The 22,771-nt window shown below is 40.3% G+C and overlaps 1 protein-coding gene across 2 annotated transcripts in view; it reads left to right on the forward strand.

The window, feature by feature from the left end:
* The first annotated feature begins 14,295 nt into the window (after positions 1–14,295).
* Positions 14,296–22,771, forward strand: part of CFAP300 (cilia and flagella associated protein 300) — a 36,149-nt gene continuing 27,673 nt past the window's right edge. The window contains exons 1-2 of one of the 2 annotated variants that reach the window (XM_011761599.3): positions 14,296–14,386; positions 14,687–14,768. In XM_011761599.3, the coding sequence (XP_011759901.1) occupies positions 14,343–14,386; positions 14,687–14,768 (126 nt within the window). In that variant the 5' untranslated portion in view covers positions 14,296–14,342. Of the gene's footprint in view, positions 14,453–14,686; positions 14,769–22,771 lie in introns of both variants that reach the window. The other variant, XM_011761597.2, reaches the window with a different exon arrangement.

Below are 22,771 nucleotides of genomic sequence, written 5' to 3' on the forward strand. Positions count from 1 at the left end.
GCCATTAGAAAGGCAAAGAAAGTGCTTTTCTTGACAGCCCTAGAAAGCTTTAAATTAATGTCAAAGAAGGAGTCCTGTCACAGAACAGAAAGACACGTTCCAGCCCCTACTTGTTTATGTCTTCCTGGGGCCATAACTGCACCCCCACCCTATCCCCCTCTGCCCCAGCCCCACACTAGCTGTCTTCCAGAAACAAAAGACAGGCCAGTTTAACCCTTTCCTTCACCATGGGGCCTTTTAACTGCCAGCAGATATATTAATTGCATCTCGAACCACAGGCTGCTGCTGTGCCAAACAAAGTACAAGTTAAAAAGGAAATAATAATGATATTCATTTAGTCAGCACATACCAGGCACTGTGATAAGCACATACAGACGTTTCCTCAACACTTCTTGCAACAACCCAGATGAGGAAACTATGACAAGAAAGGTAACTAGTCAGTTACCTTTATACAACTGGTAAGTGACAAAGTAAAGAGCAGATCTGCTTCCCCATAAAATCGAAGCTTTAACTACACCTAAAAGCTGTAAGTTAAATTTATACATCTCTATAAATTTATCTAAATTAAAATTAATTTACTATAATTTATCAATTTATTTATAAATAAATTACCTATAAATTAATTTTATAAAATGTTATTTATTTAAAGGTAATCCTTAAAACTTGTATTTTTTTTTTTTTTTGAGATGGAGTCTCGCTCTGTTGCCCAGGCTGGAATGCAGTGGCCTGATCTCAGCTCACTGCAAGCTCCACCTCCCGGGTTTACGCCATTCTCCTGCCTCAGCCTCCTGAGTAGCTGGGACTACAGGCGCCCGCCACCTCGCCCGGCTAGTTTTTTGTGTTTTTCAGTAGAGACGGGGTTTCACCATGTTCGCCAGGATGGTCTCGATCTCCTGACCTCGTGATCCGCCCGCCTCCCAAAGTGCTGGGATTACAGGCTTCAGCCACCGCGCCCAGCCAAAACTTGTATTGTTTTAAATTAAATATATCTGGGGAGCAAGTGTGCCTGTGGCTAATCTTAATGCTTACAACAAAAACATAACCAATCAACTTAGTCAAATCAGTTGTATTTTTCACACCTATAATATAATATAGATCAGTAAAATTGGAATCACTGATTCATTTACTCATTAAATTTTTTGGAATCCCCTCCTGTGTGCCAACCACTAAGGATACAACGTTGAACAGAATATTCCAGCTCTGACCTCTTAGGTTACTGGCTAATGAGAGAGACAAACATTAAGTAGGGAAGCATACAAATATTTAAATAATTGCAAGCTGTTATAAGTGCTGTTGGGAACAAGTACATTGTTATGAGAGAATAACCAGAAAGACTAATATTGATTGGGAGTCAGAAAAGTCCCTGTAGGGAAATGACTTGTCACCTGAAACTTGAAGATGCATAGGAAGTAGTTAGGCTAAGAGTGAGAGGGAGGCAGGGGACAAACCTTGTGCCAAGGCCCTCAGCAAGAAAAGAGCTTGGCTTTTTCCAAGCTAGTGATCCTTAGGTAGGGAACCAGGGAAAGAGAAATGAGATTGGAAAGAAAGACAATGTAAGCCGTAAAGATTTTGTATTTTTACCTCATGTGCAAATGAAAATTCACTGAAGAATTCTCAATAGTGTTGATGCAGACAGGAGGCAGAGAAATACTGGGTAGAAAAAGGTGGTCCCTGGTGGGGGCTACACCCTCAAGCCTGGACCCATGGTCATAAATGAGAAGATGCATTCCTGTTTCCACACCTGAATGTTGCCTATTCCAAAACCACCCTGGCCCGCCACATCCCCGACCATGTACCCATAAAAACCCCAAGCTCCACTGGCAGAGGAGCAGAGCCACGCAGCAGAGAAGGAGAGAAGGGAAGAAGCATCTGAATGTCGAGAGGAGGAGAGGCAGCTGGACATCAGAGACTACAGTTGGAGAGGAGCTCAGCCGGGATGGCCAGACTCCAAGGGAAGATTATCTTCCTACTCCATCCCCTTTAGCTCTCCATCCCACTAAGGAAATAATAATGATATTCATTTAGTCAGCACATACCAGGCACTGTGATAAGCACATACAGACACTTCCTCAACATTTCTTGCAACAAAAAATGGCCACTAAGAGCCACTTTCATTGCTCAATAAAACCTTCCACGTACACCACCCTTCAATCCGTTCGTGTGATCTGATTCTTCCTGGACACCGGGCAAGGATTCAGCATGCACTAGGTGTGGGAACCCAAAAAGGCTGTCACACTGATTCTTCACTGAGCTGTTTAACACTTATGCTGTCCATAGATGGCAAAGCTAAAAGAGCATTTTTTGTACCACATGCCTTCTAGGGCTCCAGAGGTCATGGGCAGCCCCTAGATGCGGCTGCAGGCCGGTCCAGGCTTTATTCCTGCCAGCACCCAAAGGCAGTTACCCCAGGTCCTGCACCCGCTCACCTACATGCTCCCCCTCTTGCAGGGGATTTGAGCTGAGCTTGGTGGCCAAGTGGTCTTGCCAAGGGTCTTGCTTTGTCATCCAAGCTGGAGTACAGTGGTGTGATCATGGCTCACTGTAGCCTTGACCTCCCAGGTTCAAGCAATCCTCCTACCCCAGCCTCCCAAATAGCTGGGACTACAAGCAGGCACCAACACACCTGGCTAATTTTTTAAATTTTTTGTAGAGATAAGGTCTTGCTATGTGACCAGGCTGGTCTCAAACTCCTAGGTTCAAGTGATTCTCCTGCCTTGGCTTCCCAAAGTGCTAGGATTACAGGTGTGAGTCACCTTGCCTGGCCAAGAATAATGTTTTAATTTAATCATTATAATTTTATAAAAGATAGATTTTAATTATTAAAAAAGATAACACAATTTTAAAATAAAGAAGGTTGCTTAACAGAATAGATTTATCAGAACATATATTAGCTTACCTTTATATTATTTACCTCATTTGGCCACAGATGATGTGAAATTTTACCTTATGTGCCAAAGACACATGGCTGTATGAACAACACAGAGGTTGGGTTAAGGTGGAAAAATAAGAAGATGAGTTCTGGCTAAGCAACAAAAGGTCTAGAAGAAAATACACTTTTTATTTATTTGTTTGTTTATTTATTTATTTTTGAGACGGAGTCTCACTCTTTCGCCCAGGCTGGAGTGCAGTGGCGTGATCTCAGCTCACTGCAACCTTCTGCCTTCCAGGTTCGAGTGATTCTCCTGCCTCAGCCTTCCGAGTAGCTGGGATTACAGGTGTAAGCCACTACGTGTGGTTAATTTTTGTATTTTTTAGTAGAGATGGGGTTTCACCATGTTGGTCAGGCTGTTCTTGAACTCCTGACCTCATGATCCACCCGCCTCGGACTCCCAAAGTGCTGGGATTACAGGTGTGAGCCACTGTACCCGGCCTAGAAGAAAATACACTTTATAAAAATGCCAAACACATAGAATGTAAAATTCTATGTCTGGGATGATAGGTAATTTTTACTCTTTTGCTTGTTTTCTATATTAAACGTGTGTTACTTATACAAGCTTTTTTTAAACTATAAAGATGATTGGAAGGTACTAAAAAATAAAAATACACTGTCAAGACTGAATTAATGAAGGTTATATAGAACATACACCAGTCATGCATATTTGAGTGAGAACCAACACTTAGAAAACTATCCATTTCCAGTAAATATTGCACTTAAAACTATACACTCAAAGTCCAATCACTGATTATAGGATTGATAAAAGATGATAATTTGACCAACAACATAATAAAAGTTATTCAATTTTTAAAATTATTATACTTTAAGTTCTAGGGTACATGTACACAATGTGCAGGTTTGTTACATATATATATATGTGCCCTGTTGGTTTGCTGCACCCATTAACTTATCATTTACATTAAGTAATTCTCCTAATGCTATCCCTCCCGCCTCCCCCTACCCCACAATAGGCCCTGGTGTGTGATATTTCCTGCCCTGTGTCCAAGTGTTCTCATTGTTCAATTCTCACCTATGAGAGAGAACATGTGGTGTTTGGTTTTCCGTCCTTGTGATAGTTTGCTGAGACTGATGGTTTCCAGCTTCATCCCTGTCCCTACAAAGGACATGAACTCATCCTTTTTTATGGCTGCATAGTATTCCATGGTGTATATGTGCCACATTTTCTTAATCCAGTCTGTCACTGATGGACATTTGGGTTGATTCCAAGTCTTTGCTATTATGAATAATGCCACAATAAACATACGTGTGCATGTGTCTTTATAGTAGCATGACTTATAAGCCTTTGGGTATATACCCAGTAATGGGATTGCTGGGTCAAATGGTATTTCTAGTTCTAGATCCTTGAGGAATCACCACACTGTCTTCCACAATGGTTGAACTAGTTTACAGTCCCTCCAACAGTGTAAATGTGTTCCTATTTCTCCACATCCTCGCCAGCACCTGTTGCTTCCTAACTTTTTAATGATCGCCATTCTAACTAGTGTGAGATGGTATCTCATTGTGGTTTTGATTTGCATTTCTCTGATGACCAGTGATGATGAGCATTTTTTCATGTGTCTGTTGGCTACATAAATGTCTTCTTTTGAGAAGTGTCTGTTCATATCCTTTGCCCACTTTTTGATGGGGTTGTTTGATGTTTTTCTTATAAATTTGTTTAAGTTCTTTATAGATTCTCGATATTAGCCCTTTGTCAGATGGGTAGATTGCAAAAATTTTCTCCCATTCTGTAGGTTGCCTGTTCACTCTGATGGTAGTTTCTTTTGCTGTGCAGAAGGTCTTTAGTTTAATTAAATCCCGTTTGTCTATTTTAGCTTTTGTTGCATTGCTTTCGGTGTTTTAGTCATGAAGTCCTTGCCCATGCCTATGTCCCGAATGGTATTGCCTAGGTTTTCTTCTAGGGTTTTTATATTTTTAGGTCTAATATTTAAATCTTTAATCCATCTTGAATTAATTTTTGTATAAGGTGTAAGGAAGGGATCCAGTTTCAGCTTTCTACATATGGCTAGCCAGTTTTCCCAGCACCATTTATTAAATAGGAAATCCTTTCCCCATTTCTTGTTTTTGTAAGGTTTGTCAAAGATCAGATGGTTGTAGATGTGTCGTGTTATTTCTGAGGCTTCTGTTCTGTTCCATTGGTCTATATCTCTGTTTTGGTACCAGTACCATGCTGTTTTGGTTACTGTAGCCTTGTAGTATAGTCTGAAGTCAGGTAGTGTGATGCCTCCAGCTTTGGCTTAGGTTTGTCTTGGCAAAGCAGGCTCTTTTTTGGTTCCATATGAACTTTAAAGCAGTTTTTTTCAATTCTGTGAAGAAAGTCATTTCATTGATAGCTTGATGGGGATGGCATTGAATCTATAAATTACCTTGGGCAGTATGGCCATTTTCACAACATTGATTCTTCCTATCCATGAGCATGGAATGTTATTCCATCTATTTGTGTCCTCTTTCATTTCGTTAAGCAGTGGTTTGTAGTTCTCTTTGAAGACTTCCTTCACATCCCTTGTAAGTTGGCTTCCTAGGTATTTTATTCTCTTTGTAGCAATACTGAATGGGAGTTCACTCAGGATTTGGCTGTTTGTCTGTTATTGGCATATAAGAATGTTTGTGATTTTTGCACACTGATTTTGTATCCTGAGAGTTTGCTGAAGTTACTTATCAACTTAAGGGGATTTGGGGTTGAGAGGATGGGGTTTTCTAAATACACAATCATTTCAACTGCAAACAGGGACAGTTTGACTCCCTCTTTTCCTAACTGAATACCCTTTATTTCTTTCTCTTGCCTGATTGGCTTGGCCAGAACTTCCAACACTATGTTGAATAGGAGTGGTGACAGAGGGCATCCCTGTCTTGTGCCAGTTTTCAAAGGGAATGCTTCCAGTTTTTGCCCATTCAGTATGATATTGGCTGTGGGTTTGTCATAAATAGCTCTTACTATTTTGAGATACATTCCATCAATACCTAGTTCATTGAGAGTTTTTAGCATGAAGGGCTGTTTACTTTTGTCAAAGGCCTTTTCTGCATCTATTGAAATAATCATGTGGTTTTGTCGTTGGTTCTATTTATATGCTGGATTATGTTTATTGATTTGTGTATGTTGAACCAGCCTTGCATCCCAGGGATGAAACCAACTTGATCTTGGTGAATAAGGTTTTTGATGTGCTGCTGGATTCGGTTTGCCAGTATTTTATTGAGGATTTTTGCATGGATGTTCATCAGGGATATTGGTCTAAAATTCTCTTTTTTTGTTGTGTCTCTGCCAGGCTTTGGTGTCAGGATGATGCTTGCCTCATAAAATGAGTTAGGGAGCTTTCCCTCTTTTTCTATGGATTGGAATAGTTTCAGAAGGAATAGTACCAGCTCCTCTTTGTACCTCTAGTAGAATTCGGCTGTGAATCCATCTGGTCCTGGACTTTTTTTGGTTGGTAGGCTATTAATTATTGCCTCAATTTCAGAGCCTGTTATTGGTCTCTTCAGGGATTCAACTTCTTCTTGGTTTAGTCCTGGGAGGGTGTATATGTCCAGGAATTTATCCATTTCTTCTAGATTTTCTAGTTTATTTGCATAGAGGTGTTTATAGTATTCTCTGATGGTAGTTTGTATTTCTGTGAGATTGGTGGTGATACCCCCTTTATCATTTTTTATTTTGTCTATTTGATTCTTCTCTCTTTTCTTCTTTCTTAGTCTTGCTAGCGGTCTATCAATTTTGTTGATCTTTTCAAAAAACCAGCTCCTGGATTCATTGATTTTTTGAAGGGGTTTTTGTGTCTCTATCTCCTTCAGTTCTACTCTGATCTTAGTTATTTCTTGCCTTCTGCTAGCTTTTGAATTTGTTTGCTCTTGCTTCTCTAGTTCTTTTCATTGTGATGTTAGGCTGTCGATTTTAGATCTTTTCTGCTTTCTCTTATGGGCATTTAGTGTTATGAATTTCCCTCTCCACACTGCTTTAAATGTGTCCCAGAGATTCTGGTATGTTATGTCTTTGTTCTCACTGGTTTCAAAGAACATCTTTATTTCTGCCTTCATTTCGTTATGTACCCAGTAGTCATTCAGGAGCAGGTTGTTCAGTTTCCATGTAGTTGAGTGGTTTTGATTGAGTTTCTTAATCCTGAGTTCTAGTTTGAATGCACTGTGGTCTGAGAGACAGTTTGTTGTGATTTCTGTTCTTTTACATTTGCTGAGGAGTGCTTTACTTCCAACTATGTGGTCAATTTTGGAATAAGTGCAATGTGGTGCTCGGCTCACTATCCTAAAGATATATGCACCCAATACAGGAGCACTCAGATTCATAAAGCAAGTTCTGAGAGACCTAAAAAGAGACTTAGACTCCCACACAATAATTGGAGACTTTAACACCCCGCTGTCAATATTAGACAGATCAACGAGACAGAAGGGTAAAAAGGATATCCAGAGCTTGAACTCAGCTCTGCACCAAGCAGACCTAATAGACATCTACAGAACTCTCCACCCGAAATCAACAGAATATACATTCTTCTCAGCACCATATCACACTAATTCCAAAATCAACCACATAATTGGAAGTAAAACACTCCTCAGCAAATGTATAAGAATGGACAAATGCTTGCTAAAGAATAATAAGCCCCAAATATGTGCCTTTTAGAAGAAAAAGTTAAAGGATGGAAGGACATATCACGAAAATATTAACCAAAAAAGGCTATAGTAACTATATTACTATATTACAGGTAGATTTTCAAGCACAACAGTTACAATAGACAACGAGGGGTATTTCATATTGATAAAAGGTTTATTGTGATAGAAAGAAATGACTAACATATTGATTGATTGATTGATTGATTGATTGATGGAGACACATCCCTAAGCTGGAGTGTAGTGGTGTGATTGCAACTCGGTGCAGCCTTGACTTCCTGGGCTCCAAGCAATTCTCCCACCTCAGCCTCCAGAATAGCTAGGACTACAGGTATGCACCACCATGCCCAGCTAATTTTTTATGTTTTGTAGAGACAGGGTTTCACCATGTTACCTAGGGTGGTCTGCAACTTCTGAGCTCAAGCGATCCTCTTACCTCAGCCTCGAAAAGAGCTGGGATTACAGGTGTAAGCCTCACACCTGGCCTATTTATAAATTTTTGTAAACAAAAAGGTGAAGTACACAAATCCACAACAACCACTACAGATTTTAAACTTCCTCTCTCAGTAACTGTTAAGAAAAGCAAACTTAGTATCTGTGAAAATATAAAATATTTGAACAGAACAATTACCGTATATGTGACACCAAATTTAACTACAGAATATATATCCTTTTCAAGTGTACATAGACTAGTCATCAAAAAAAGCATATGCAAAACCGTAAGTCTCAATAAATTTGAAAGAACTGAAATCATACAGAGTATGTTTTATGTTTTCTGACCACAGTAGAATTAAACTAGAAATAAGTAACAAAATGAAAAATAGAAATATCTAAATACTTAAGATTAAACATATTTTAAATAACTCATCAAATAAGAAACTCTATTGGAAATTAGAAAATATTTTGAACTGAATGATGAAGAAAATATGTCATGTCAGAACATGTAGGATGTAACTAAAATAGTGTAAGCTATTTATTCATATCTTTTTTTTTTTTTTTTTTTTTTGAGACAGGGTCTCACTCTGGTTGCCCAGGCTGGAGTGCAGTGGCAGGATCATGACTCACTGCAGCCTTGACTTCCCATGTTCAAGCAATCCTCCTACCTCAGCCTCCCCAGTAGCTGGGACTATAGGTGCGCACCAGCACACCCGGCTACTTTTTCGAAATTTTAGTAGAGTCGGGATCTCACCATTTTACACAGGCTGGTCTCCAACTCCTGGGCTTAAGAGATCCACCTGCCTTGGCCTCCCAAAGTGCTGACATTACAGGTGTATGCCACCTCGCTCAGCCTATTTACATCTTTTAAAGCATATATCATTTAAAATGTCAACTTGGCCAGGCATGGTGGCTCACACCTGTAATCCCAGCACTTTGGGAGGCCGAGGTGGGGTGGATCACCTGAGGTCAGGAGTTTGAGACCAGCCTGACCAACATGGTGAAATTTCATCACTACTAAAAATACAAAAATTTGCCAGGCGTGGTGGCACACACCTGTAATCCCAGGTACTTGGGAGGCTGAGGCAGAGGAGGCGCTTGAACTCAGGAGGTGAAGGTTGCAGTGAGCTGAGATCACACCACTGCATGCCAGCCTGGGCAATAGCGTGAGACTGCCTCAAAAAAAAAAAAAAAAAAAAAAAGTCAAAAATCAATGATCCCAGCTTAGAAATTAACGACCTAGAAAAAGGTCAGCAGATTAAACTCAACAGAAGAAGAAAACAATAAAGATAAGAACTGAAATCAACTAAGTAGAAAGCAAACATGCAATATAGAAATTCAACAAAGCCAGAGTTGGTTGGTTGTCAAGAATAACATCAAGGCCACAGCCAGGCGCAGTGGCTCATGTCTGTTATCCCAGCACTTTGGGAGGTCAAGGTTGGTGGATCACCCGGGGCCAGGAGTTCGAGACCAGCCTGACCAACATGGTGAAACCCTGTGTCTACTAAAGATACAAAAATTAGCCGGCGTGGTGGTGCATGCCTGTAATCCCAGCTACTCAGCAGGCTAAGGCACGAGAATTGCTTGAACCCAGGAGGTGGAGGTTGTGGTGAGCCAAGGTTGCCCCATTGCACTCTAGCCTGGGCAACCAGAGTGAAACTCCGTCTGGAAAAAAAAAAAAAAAAAGAATAACATCAATAAACCACTGGGAAGGCTGGTCAAGAAAAAAATAAAATATATAAATCATCAATAGTAAAACTAAAAAATAGCACCATTATAGATTCCACAAACATTTAAAAGATAAGTTTTTAAATGTAAGAAATAATATTATGCCAATAAAATTGAAAATCTAAATGAGGTGTTCAAATTCCTTAAAAACTATAACAGTCATAGATGGAGTTTTCTTTTTGACATAATTTTAAAAAGCATTTGAGAAATACATATTACCAATATTATAGAAAGTTTAGGCTGGGCACAGTGGTTCACACCTGTAATCCCAGCACTTTGGGAGGCTGAGGCAGGTGGATCACTTGAGGTCAGGAGTTCAAGACCAGCCTGACCAACATGGAGAAACCCAGTCTCTACTAAAAATACAAAAATCAGCCAGGCATGGTGACGCATGCCTATAATCCCAGCTACTCAGGAGGCTGAGGTAGGAGAATCACTTAAACTCAGGAAGCGGAGGTTGCAGTGAGCCAAAATTGCACCACGGCACTCCAGCCTGGGCAACAGAGCGAGACTTCGTCTCAAAAAAAAAAAAAAGTTTAGCAACAAAAAATTAGACAAAACTTTTCAATTCATTTTAGGAGGTCAGAAAAACATTAATAGTAAAGCTTAACAAGCATATAACAGGTAAGGAAAATCACAAACCAATATCTCTCATGAACATAGAATCAGACATCTTAAACATGGTATTATCACATTTATCACATTTAATAATGTGCTTTATAAAAAGAAAAATATAACAAAGTGGGGCTTATTCTATAAATGCAAAGTTGGCTTAACAGTAACAAAACAAATTAGTTTACTACATTAACAGAATAAAGAAGAAAAAATATATGGTCAATTTGGTAAATATGAAAAAAAATTAATGCTTTTACACAATTTTTTAAATCTCAAAAAAAACTGAAGGAAATTTTCTCAATTTGGTAACAGGTATCAGCTAAAACACTTACAGTTTTTACCCTATGTAATGGCTAAAAAAATTTTTTTAATCAAAAAATAAACATAAACATAAACACAAAAATAAATAACCCAAAACCGAACATTTTTTGCTATGATGTTGTAAACAAAGCAAGAATGTCCTCTACTACCACTTCTTTTTTAACATTATCCTGGACATCATAGTCAGTGCACTAAAGTAATTGGGGGCAGCTGGGTGGGCGGCACAAATATTAAACAAAATAAAGTAAAGCTCTTCTTATAACCAGATACCACAATTATGTATATAGAAACTCCAAAAAAAATCTAACAACACATGAGACATAAAAAGATAATTTAGCAAGGTCTCTGGATACAAGATCAATATACAAAATAAATTGTGTAACTATATAATACAACAAACAGGAAGAAAATAAGCTCTTTAAAGTATCACTTATAACAGCACCAAAAAAATGCAATTTTGTTTGTTTGTTTGTTTGTTTGTTTTTGAGACAGTCTCACCTCGTCACCCAGACTAGAGTGCAGTGGTGTGATCTCGGCTCACTGGAACCTCCACCTCTGGGTTCAAGTGATTCTCATGCCTCAGCCTAGTATCTGGGATTACGGGTGTGTGCCACCACACCCAGCTAATGTTTTTGTATTTCCAGTAGAGACAGGGTTTCACCATGTTGCCCAGGCTGGTCTTGATTCCTGGCCTCAAGTGATCTGCCTGCCTCAGCCTCCCAATGTGCTGGGATTACAGACATCGGCTACCACTTCTGGCCTAACATAGGGTTTTTCAACCTTGGTACTATCAACATTTTGAGCCAGATCAGTCTTTGTTGTGGGGGCCTATACTGTACATTGCAGGATGTTTAGCGGGATAGTTGATCTCTACCCACTAGATGCCAACAGCACTCCTCACCTCAGTTGGGACAACTAAAAATATCTCGACATTGTCAAATTTTCCCTAGGGAAGCAAAATTAACCGTGGCTGAGAATCATTGATCTAATGAAAGATATCAATACTCTTCCACTCAATACCTTAAAGCATAGTTGACAGAAATTAAAGATCTAAATAAATAGATATTTATTATAGTTTGGAAGACAATATTGTTACAAGATTAATTCTCCCTAAATTCATCTAGATAGTCAATGTAATTCCAATTAAAATCCCATCAGGTGGGCTAGGCATGGTGGCTCACGCCTGTAATCCCAGCACTTTGGGAGGCCGAGGCAGGCGGATCACTTAAGGTCAGGAGTTTGAGACCAGCCTGGCAAATGTGGTGAAACCCCATCTCTACTAAAAATACAAAAATTAGCCAGGCATGGTAGTGGGCTCCTGTAATCCCAGCTACTTGGGAGGCTAAGGCAGTAGAATTGCTTGAACCTGGGAGGCGGAGGTTGCCATGAGCCGAGATCATGCCATTCCACTCCAGCCTGGGCGACAAGAGTGAAATTCCATCTCAAAAAAAAAAAAAAAAAAAAAAAATTCCCATCAGGTTTCTTTAATGGAAAATGATAAACCCAGTCTAAAATTTATACAGAAACGAATAGGCAACAGCCTATGCAATCTTGAAGAAAAAGAATAACAAAGTCACACAACTTATACCATCAGATATTATGTCTTTATATAATCCTACAGTAATTAACACAATGTGGCATTTGTGTAAGGACAGTCCAATAAACTGAACAGAAAGAACAAAAACAGTCACTTGATTTTTTTTTTAAGTGCCACAGCAATTCACTGGATTAGAAATGGTCTTACCAATATATAGAACTCGGTCTACTGAAAAACCACAGGGAAAGAACTAATCTTCAGCTTTAAAAAATTATTTTGAGATGGATTATGGACATAAATGTGAGACTACCTTCATGACTTCGTTTAGGCAGAAATCAAACCTGACACATAAAAAAGAAAATCAATAAATTCAACTTCTTTAAAATTAAGAATTTCTGAGCATCAAAGCTACAGGCAAGCTACAAGCAAAGAGAATGTTCGTAATATGTATATCTGGCAATGGGCTCATATCCATATTAAATAAAAACTTCCTAAACATTAGTAAGAAAAAGACTGACAACCTTCTTCCTCCTAATGGATAAAACAAATGGGCATTTCCCTAAAGAAGATATCCAAATGACCCACCATATTACAAAGTTGCTCGGCAACATTAACTATCAAGGAAATGCAAACTGAAATCACAATAAAAAATTAACACAACCTCCCTAGAATGGCTAAAATTTTAAAAGACTGGCAATACTATGTGTTGACAAGGATGTTGAACAATGGGAAATCTCATTCATTGCTGGTTGGGATGTCAATTGATATTTAGAAAACTTTTTGACAGTATGTAGTGAAACTAGACATACTGACACCATGTAACTGAGCAATTCCAACCCTGGATGTATTTCCAACAGAAATGGTGCATCAGTCCATCCAAAGGCATACACAGGAATGTTCATAGCTGCTTTCATCATAACCTCAAAGAGGAAACAGCCCAAAAGGATAAACTGTAGTATAGGCAAGTTACAGAATACTAAACACCAATGAAAAGGAATAATCTCTCTCTCTCTCTCTCCCTGTTTCTCTTTTTTGTCCTTGTTCCCTGTCTCTTCTTCTGCTAATGCTGCTAAAAAAATAATCAAGGTCAGTTCGTAAGGGCTAGGGGAAAAGGAAAGAAAGTAACGAGATGGAAAAGAACTATCCCCCCCATTCTGAAGTCCAAATGCATTGTTATGAGGCAAAAATAAAAACTATAGAAACAGGTCGGGCGCGGTGGGTCAAGCCTGTAATCCCAACACCTTGGGAGGCTGAGGCGGGCGGATCACTCCAGGTCAGGAGTTCGAGACCAGCCTGGCCAACATGAGGAACCCTGTCTCTACTAAAAATACAAAAACTTAGCTTGTAATCCTAGGTACTCGGGAGGCTGAAGCTGGAGAATCACTTGAATCCTGGAGGCGGAGGTTGCAGTGAGCCGAGATCGCGCCACTGCACTCCAGCCTGAGCAACAGAGCAAGACTCCATCTCAAAAAAAAAAAAAAAAAAAAAAAAAAAAAGTAGAAACGAAGGCAATTTTCAATAGAAAATAAGAAAAGTGTGTTTTATATTAAACAGCATGCTGTACCAGAACACAAGTGGTCTAAAAAACAAAAATAAATAAACAGCATGTTGTAATGTACTGTGTATGGAAACTTTTTTTTTTTTTTTTGGCCTTTAAATGTACATTTTAAGGAAAAAAAAAAAAAAAAAAACCCGCAGATGGTAAAACAGAATAGTTTCCTAAGTAGTCACATAGACATTTGTCTTCCAAAATAGATAAACCTAATTCAGAATAATGTTTTCTTCGGAAACGTTTGAGTCATCAAACGTAGATAACTCTAAATCTGAGGTTATAGCTCTTGAGACTAGGACATTAACCCATGCTGTGTAATTATTATTAAAAGTCAACGTCAACAAGTATCGATTGGCAATTTGTCTCCATCCCCGACCCCTAGTTTCCCTAACCGCCAAGCCCGGGGTGGGGGAGTGGAGTGGCACAAGCTCCCGGGAAAGACAGGCTGACCTACCTCCCTGCACCCACTGCGGCAAGGCCGGGACCCCTGGGTCCCTAGAGACGCGTGGCCCCGCCCCCGCAGCGTCGCTTCCACCCGACGGCCGCCGCGTCTCCATGGAAACGGCCCAGGCATCCAAGCAGCCGAGAGCACGATGGCTACTGGGGAGCTCGGGGACGTGGGCGGCTACTACTTCAGGTTCTTGCCTCAGAAAACCTTCCAGTCTCTGAACTCTAAGGAGATCACTAGCCGGCTCCGCCAGTGGTGAGGAACCGAGGCGCAGGGAGAGAAGAGGCCCTTCGTCTTCGCGGCTATGGAGGCGCGGGCCGGGCATCGAAGGGACCCGCGCGGGTCGGCGCCATTCTGAGCGAACCCCGAGGCTTCCTGAGTGAACCCCGAACCACCCGGGCAGGCGGATGCTGTGGGTGGGATCGGTTATCGGTGCGCTCTGAGAGGGTGCCAGCCCCCAGATGATTTATTTTTCCTTCTCTGCCCCAGGTCCATGCTGGGCAGAATCAAGGCGCAGGCGTTCGGCTTTGACCAGACCTTTCAGGCTTATCGGAAGGATGATTTCGTTATGGTTAGTATGGGGGTCGGAGAGTTCCTTGGGTCTCTGCCGATTTTTAAATTTCCCCCCAACGTTGGCATGGATTCTTGTGAGCACGCCATTCCTTAATGTGGTCGTTTTCTTGGCGTTTGGGAGTAATAAAAGGTGCAAATGATTTTTTTAAAGGAACTTTTACGTTTCGAATCACCCATCATAAATTTGTCATTTAGTTCATTCTTTCTCTACTTTCAGCATCTTGTATCTTGCCTCAGGGAAGTTTGCACTTCTGGAAGATCGCCTGCTCTCTAGAAGATTAGCTTCTCCCTTTTCTAATTTTTGTTTCATTTTATTTCGTTTTATTTTATTTTATTTACTTATTTTTTTAAACAGGGTCTTTCTCTGTCAACCAGGCTGAATGAAGTGCAGTAGCACCATCTCAGCTCATTGCAGCCTCGACCTCCGGGGCTCAAGTGATCCTCCCACCTCAGCCTCCTGAGTAGCTGGGACTACAGGTGCAGGCCACCTCGTCAAGCTAATTTAAAAGAAAGAAAGAAAGAAAAACAAAACAAAACAAATTTTTTGAGGCAGAGCCTCACTAGGTTGCCCAGGCTAGTCTTGAATCCCCGGGCTCAAGCAATTCGCTCACCCCGGCCTCCCAAAGTGCTGCGATTCACCCCCAGCCTTTCTTTTTAAATAGGCACACCTCATTTAAAAAAAATTAAATATTATCACACAGCTTTATCACCGCTTTATTTACTAGCTCCAAATTACTTTTGAGTTTTTTCTCAACATCACACCCACTCTGAGAACTGGGCTTCAGGCTCTACCAGCAGTTCCAAATGAGAATTCCCCCAAAAAAGTTTGAAGCCGTAGCACAGTGATTTGAATAAGTCTTTTGACTGCTAAAGGTGACTACTTTGAGAGAGGTAAAACTCACTTGAAAGTTTAAGTTTTCGTGTGTTTGTTAAAATTTAGTCCATTATTTTCAATCCTGTTTTGTTTTGTTTTGTTTTTTTCTCTCCTCAATCAAATGGAAAATGCTGTTATGGTTTATGAAATTATCTTCATTCCCTGCCATTCATGTTCTTCACGAATTGACTGTAGTTTATAGTTTGGCATAATAAGCACTCCCTGAGGGCCTGTCATGTGCTAGGAATTCCTTCCAGTGCTAGGGATAAGAGGAGGAACAAGACAAGCGCCCAGCTGTCAAAGATTGTACAGGCCTTGGCAAGACTACAATAAATTTTTTTTTTAATCTGATTATTTCATATAGTGATAAGGGCAGTAAAGAGGAGGAAATGGAGAAAGGAGAACATTAGGTAGGATTGTGTCATAGTTCTGGAGGCTAGAAGTCTTAAATCAAGGTGTTGGCAGGGCCATCATTCCTCTGAAACCTGTAGGGGAGAATCCATCCTTGCCGCTTCCTGGCTTCTGGCGGTTGCCACCCACCCTTGACATCCTTTAGCTTGCAGCTGCAGCACTTTCTTCTCTGCCTGTCAGTCCCATAGCCTTTCCCTTCATGTGTCTGCAACTCTTTTCTTCTTATAGAGACACCAATCATATTGAATTAAGGGCCCAGCATAACCTAATCTTAATTACATCAGCAACAACCCTAATTCCAACTAAAGTCACTTTCTGATATTTCAGGAAGGATGTAAATTTTGGGGGACACTATCAACCCATAACAGAGAGTAAATTGGTTAAATGTCTATCTCCCTTTCCCTAAGATAGTGTGATAGTGCCATTATATTAGAATGCTACTGATAATGACATTAATAACATTTCTCAAATACTCATGGTTAGATTATTATGTAGCTTTTTATGTTTTTTTATTTATACCAGTACTAGCTGTCTATAATTTTTTTTAAAGATCAGGATTTGAGGTCACTGAATTTTAGAATACTGTAAAAATTTTAATATAATTCATTTATTCAATAAATATTTGTTGAATATTTACTGTGTCCCTCTAGAGGGTATTAAAAAGATGAAGAGAACTGATCCCAGCTTACAAGGCATGTATAGTTTGGGGAGCTAGAAATATTAAGAAAAAAAAAAAGTCTGAGGCAGGGCATGGTGGCTCACAACTGTAATCCCAGCACTTTGGGAGGCTGAGGCAGGAGGATCACTTGAGCCCAGGAGTTTGAGACCAGCCTGGGCAACAGAGTGAGACCCTGTGGCTATTTTTTTAAAAAATTTTAATTAGTTGGGTGTGGTGGCACACACCTGTAGTTCTAGCTACTTGAGGGCTGAGGTGGGAGGATTGCTTGAGCTGTGATCACTCCACTGCACCCTAGCCTGGGTGACAAAGACCCTGTCTCAAAAAAAGAAAATTCTGTATTACTTTACAAAGTATTATTCTATAGCAGTAGTGACTCCAGTGTGCGCTGATTCAGCTTTCAGCACCTTTTATATTACATTTATCATTAATCTTTACAATAATCTGCTAAGTTTGGTGGTGTTCTGACTCCCATTTTATAGCTTAAAATTCAGAAAGGTAAGTAATTTATGCAAAAACATTCAGCAAAGGGCAGAACCCAGGCATTTTGACTCTAGATACCATGCTGTTTCTACTACAAAAATTCATTACTGAACAGAGGGTATTGTTTAAACTAGAATTCCAGATTTTGAATTTTCCCTTTCAATTTAAAATTATGTTCCAAAAGTGTATTTGTGAGATGATAAATGGATGGGAGGAAACATTTATCTGGCAAACATTTGTTTAGTTCCTAGGTCTATATAGATGCATAGACATAATTAAAGCAAGGGAAATAACCAAAACTGCATTGCAGAGAGAGAAGAGATATAATACATAGCAGAGGCATAAGGTACTTTGGTGGCACAAAAGAGAAAGTGATCATTTTTTACTGAGGTGGTCAGAAGAGCATTTAACAAGACAAGACTGTTAACGTGGGGCCTGAAAGATGAGTAGGAATTCATCGGGTCGATGAATTGGCAAGGATAATATTTGAGAGATGGGTGGGATAATATTTTAGAAGACCTTTTGTGCCATGCAAAGAAATTTGGGCTAAGAAGGAAAAGGTTTTAAGAAAGACTTTAAATTTTAAAATATTGAGATCACCTTGCCAAAAGTGTGGAGAGTGAGTTGTTAGGACTGAGTTAGGAAGTAGTGACACCAAATTGGAAACTGTTGTCCTCTAGACAGTTACATGATGATGTCGAGTACCAGTGTGGCCCAGATTTAGGAGAAAGGCTTAAGGAATGGTAAGATATTGAGAGTAAAGGAGAGGGGCACATGTAGGATGACTCCCAAGTTTCTGGCTTGGTTGACTCGAGTGGCTGATGATGCCATTAAATGTGTAGAAAACACAGAATTACAAGGAAAATGAGTTCAGTTTTAGGCATGCTGAATTTGAGGTACATACAAGTGGCAGTATTCTAGAGAGTTGAATATAACATTTAACTTTGGATTTCAAGAGAGCTCTGGGCTCAGTATATAGTGTTGACATCTTCACGATGGGACTAGGGATGATAAGGAGAATTTTCCACATAAGCAACTGTAAGGAAGCGCCTTAATTTACAGAGCTTTCCTGGAAGCCTGCACAACACTTCTGCTTACATCTCATGACCAGAACTTAGGCGTGTGACCAGAATTTAGGCCTCCCACATCCCAGGAAGGCTGGAAATGCAGACTAAGCTGAGCATATTGCTGTCCCAAATAAAAATGGAATTCCTTAAGGAAGAAAGAATTGATATTGGATTAGAAACCATCAGTCTGCCAGATAGATGATATATTCAAATATATACTTAAATAATTTAGAAATATTGTCTGTCCAGTATGCATTCTGGATGTAAAAATTAAATTAATAAAAAATTGAGAATAGAGAAACTTATCTTTTTCTACTTTCAGATTTCTATTTATTATTTGTTTATTTTTAATAGAGACAGGGTCTCACTATGTTGCCCAGGCTGGTCTCAAACTCCCAGGCTCAAGCAATTCTCCTGCCTCAGCCTCCCAAAGTACTGGGATTACAGGTGTGAGTTATCACACCCAGCCCACTTTCACATTTTATGAAACAAGTTTATTTAACGTTTTCACATGCATTTTGACATCAATGTCTTTGCTACTACTGTAACTAGTTTAGGAATCATATTTTTCCAAAGCACAATCAGCTTTCCTAAAGTTGAGATACAGAAAATCTCTTCTAATGCCTTGCTGGAAATTCCATTCCAGAAATGCAATTTGCATGTATTAGGACATTTTTTAAAAATTCACTTATTAGAAATATAATCGTAATCTCAATAATGTACCTTGCATTGCCTTATTCGAGGGTCCGTTGTATAGACTCATTTCCTTTGGTTCTAGGTCAATTCACTGCAAGCCAGTTGACCTGCTGCTCCATTTATAATGACATCTAACATGTAACTGTTAAGTTAATAACCTCCAGGAGTAATTACTAAATCCAAATTAAATTTTCTTTTTTTTAAGAGATTCAGAAGGCCTAAAATGCATTCAAAACCAATATTAATTGAGGTTAATGCCAGTTTATGTATGTGTCTTTTTCAAAATGTACCAGTATATAAATTAAAATACTTGCATAAATATTCTTTTATTTGAAAGCCTGAAAAGTCATAAGACAACTTGCTTTTTGTCTAGAAATAACTTTGGGGAAAATTTATCTTTTTATAATTAAGCATATATGATACCTATTTGAAAAAAAAATGTGTTTACCTTCAATTCTTCAACACTAGACTGTACATTCCATAAGAACAGGGACTGTGTCTTGCTTGGCATAATGTAGACATTTGTAAATAATCCTCAGCTCACATCTCTTCTCTGTTCTCTTTCTTGTTAAATAGCATTTATTAAATGGTTTTTCATGAAGAGAAATCCCAGGAGTCATCTTCAATTCTTCCTTCTTCATTTGTTTCTTCCTCCTAAATAACATTAAATTCATCTACTTCTCTTCCTCCCCACTTGGTATCTCCTTGACTGATGGGAACATCAGCTCTTCCATAATTACAACAGTAACCTTCCTCCTAACCAGTCTTTTTCCAGCCCTTCAATTCATTCTCCACACTGCATACAGAATGAACTTTAAAGAAAAATAGATGATTCTGATAACTGTTTCCTCTGCTTAAAAACCTTCTGTCTGGCCAGGCGCAGTGGCTCAAGCCTGTAATCCCAGCACTTGGGGAACCCAAGGCGGGTGGATCACCTGAGGTCAGGAGTTTGAGACCAGCCTGACCAACATGGTAAAACCCCGTCTCTACTAAAAAATACAAAAATTAGCTGGGCATGGGTGGCGGGTGTCTATAATCACAGCTACTCAGGAGGCTGAGGCAGGAGAATAGCTTGAACCTGGGAGGCGGAGGTTGCAGTGAGCTGAGATCACGCCATTGCCCTCCCGCCTGGGCGATAGAGTGAAACTCCTTCTCAAAAAAAAAATAATAATTAATTAATTAAAAAATAAAATTTTAAAAAGGGCTGGGCATGGTGGCTCTCACGCCTGTAATCCCAGCACTTTGGGATGCTGAGGCGGGCAGATCACCTGAGGTCGGGAGTTCAAGACCCGCCTGACAAACATGGAGAAACCCCATCTCTACTAAAAATACAAAATTAGCTGGGCGTGGTGGCGGGCGCCTGTAATCCCAGCTACTTGGGAAGCTGAGGCAGGAGAATCACTTGAACCCAGGAGGCAGAGGCTGCGGTGAGCAGAGATCATGCCATTGCACTCCAGCCTGGGCAACAGGAGTGAAACTCCGTCCAAAAAAAAAAAAAAACCTTCAGTGTGGCTGGTGCCGTGGCTTATGCCTGTAATCCCAACTTTTTGGGAAGCCAAGGCAAGAGGATCACTTGAAGCCAGGAGTTTGAGACCAGCTTCGGCAACAAAGTGAGACCCTGTCTGTATTACGAAATTATAAAAGAAAAAAGAAAAAGAACTTCAGTGTTTTCCCACTGCCCTTAGATCAAAATACTGATCAAGATCTAGATCAATTTTAGATCAAGATTAAAATTCTTCACTTGACTGCAAGGTCATTTTAACTCCCCAGCCTTATCTGACCATTGCGCCTTCTGGGTCACACCAAACCTCTTCACTTTCCTTGAATGGAATATACCATCCTTTCTCACCTTACAGCTTTCAAACTTGCCATTTTCTCTCCATTAAAAAATAGTAATTCCAGTGGCATACTGGAACCAGTTTAGGAGAGCCTGATTGCTAGACTTTCAGGAATCTTTGTTGGTTGGTTGTTATACTGTTGGCAACTTGAAATCCACCATGGAAACAGGCAAACACTACAATCAGGGCTTTTTGGGGGAGGAAGGGTGGCCAGTTGTTAAATATTTGCCAGTATACCCCATTGCCCAGCTAACTCTTACTCAACTTTCTGATCTAAACCGAAATGTTCTTTCTTTATTAACATTTCTTCCCAATACCATTAGATTATGTCTGCCCATTTTGTACTTTGATAGCACCTGCACTTTTTTGTAGTATACATGTCATGTAACTATCTCCTGTCTTACTATCTGCCTGCCCATGAGGGCAAGCACTGTCCATTGGATTTTAGTATTAGGAAGTCAAGAGTACTGTTCATTAAGTGATAGGAGCAGGAGCCAGATAGAGAGGAATGAGAAGTAGATAAGAGAAGTGAGGTCAGGCTTGGTGGCTCACGCCTGTAATCCCAGCACTTTGGGAGCCTGAGATGGCTGGATCACCTGAGGTCAGGAGTTCGAGACCGGCCTGGCCAACGTGGCAAAATGCCGTCTCTACTAAAAATACAAAAATTAGCTGGGTGTGTTGGTGCACTTCTGTAGTCCTAGTTACTTGGGAGGCTGAGGCAGGAGAATCTATTGAACCCAGGAGGTGGAGGCTGCAGTGAGCTGAGATCGTACCATTGCACTCCAGCCTAGACAGAGCAAGACTTGGTCTCAAAAAAAAAAAAAAAAAGTGAGAGAGTTTAGATTCCTCTCTCAAGAAGGTATTTAAGAAAAGTGAGTGATCACTTGAAGGGAATGTTGAAAAAATTAAAATATTTATTGCAACAATTTTAACAACAAAGAATAATTCATAGAAAAAGTCAGTCTTATCCCAATCTACTGCTACTCCCTACCCTCTTGACCCTCCTCTTACCACGAGTCTGTAACCACCACTTCTGAAGTTTGATATTCTTTTTTTTTTTTTGAGACGGAGTCTCGCTCTGTCACCCAGGCTGGAGTACAGTGGTACGATCTCAGCTCACTGCAACCTCCGCCTCCCGGGTTCAAGCAATTCTCCTGCCTTTGCCACCTGAGTAGCTGGGATTACAGGCATGTGCCACCAAGCCCAGCTAATTTTTGTATTTTTCGTACAGACAGGGTTTCACCATTTTGGTCAGGCTGGTCTTGAACTCCTGACCTCGTGATCCACCTGCCTCGGCATCCCAAAGTGCTGGGATTACAGGTGTAAGCCACTGCACTCGGCCTGTGATACATATTCTTACATACTTTTCTTTATGCTCATATAAATGTACAGAGGTTTTATTTTGTTTTATCACATGCATTACTTTTTTTTTTTTTGAGATGGGGTCTCACTCTGTCACCCAGGCTGGAGTGCAATGGTGCGATCTCAGCTCACTGCAACCTCCACTATGCTGGGCTTTAGCCCAGCCTCCCGAGTAGCTGGGCCACAGGTGCACACCACTGTGCCCAGCTAATTTTTTGTATTTTTAGTAGAGATGGGCTTTCACCACGTTGCTCAGGCTGGTCTCGAACTCCTGAGCTCAAGTGATCTGCCTCAGCCTCCCAAAGTGCTGGTACCGTAGGCGTGAGGCACCACACCTGAACATATACATTACTCTTAAACTACCCTTTTTTGTGTGTGTGAGACGGAGTCTTGCTGTGTCGCTCAGGCTGGAGTGCAGTGGCACTATCTTGGCTCACTGCAAGCTCCGCCTCTCGAGTTCACGCCATTCTCCTGCCTCAGCCTCCAGAGTAGCTGGGACTACAGGTGCCCACCACCACGCCTGGCTAATTTTTTGTATTTTTAGTAGAGACAGGGTTTCACCGCGTTAGCGAGGATGGTCTTGATCTCCTGACT

This window comes from Macaca nemestrina, chromosome 12 (genome assembly GCF_043159975.1).
Source record: "Macaca nemestrina isolate mMacNem1 chromosome 12, mMacNem.hap1, whole genome shotgun sequence".
Lineage (NCBI taxonomy): Eukaryota > Metazoa > Chordata > Mammalia > Primates > Cercopithecidae > Macaca > Macaca nemestrina.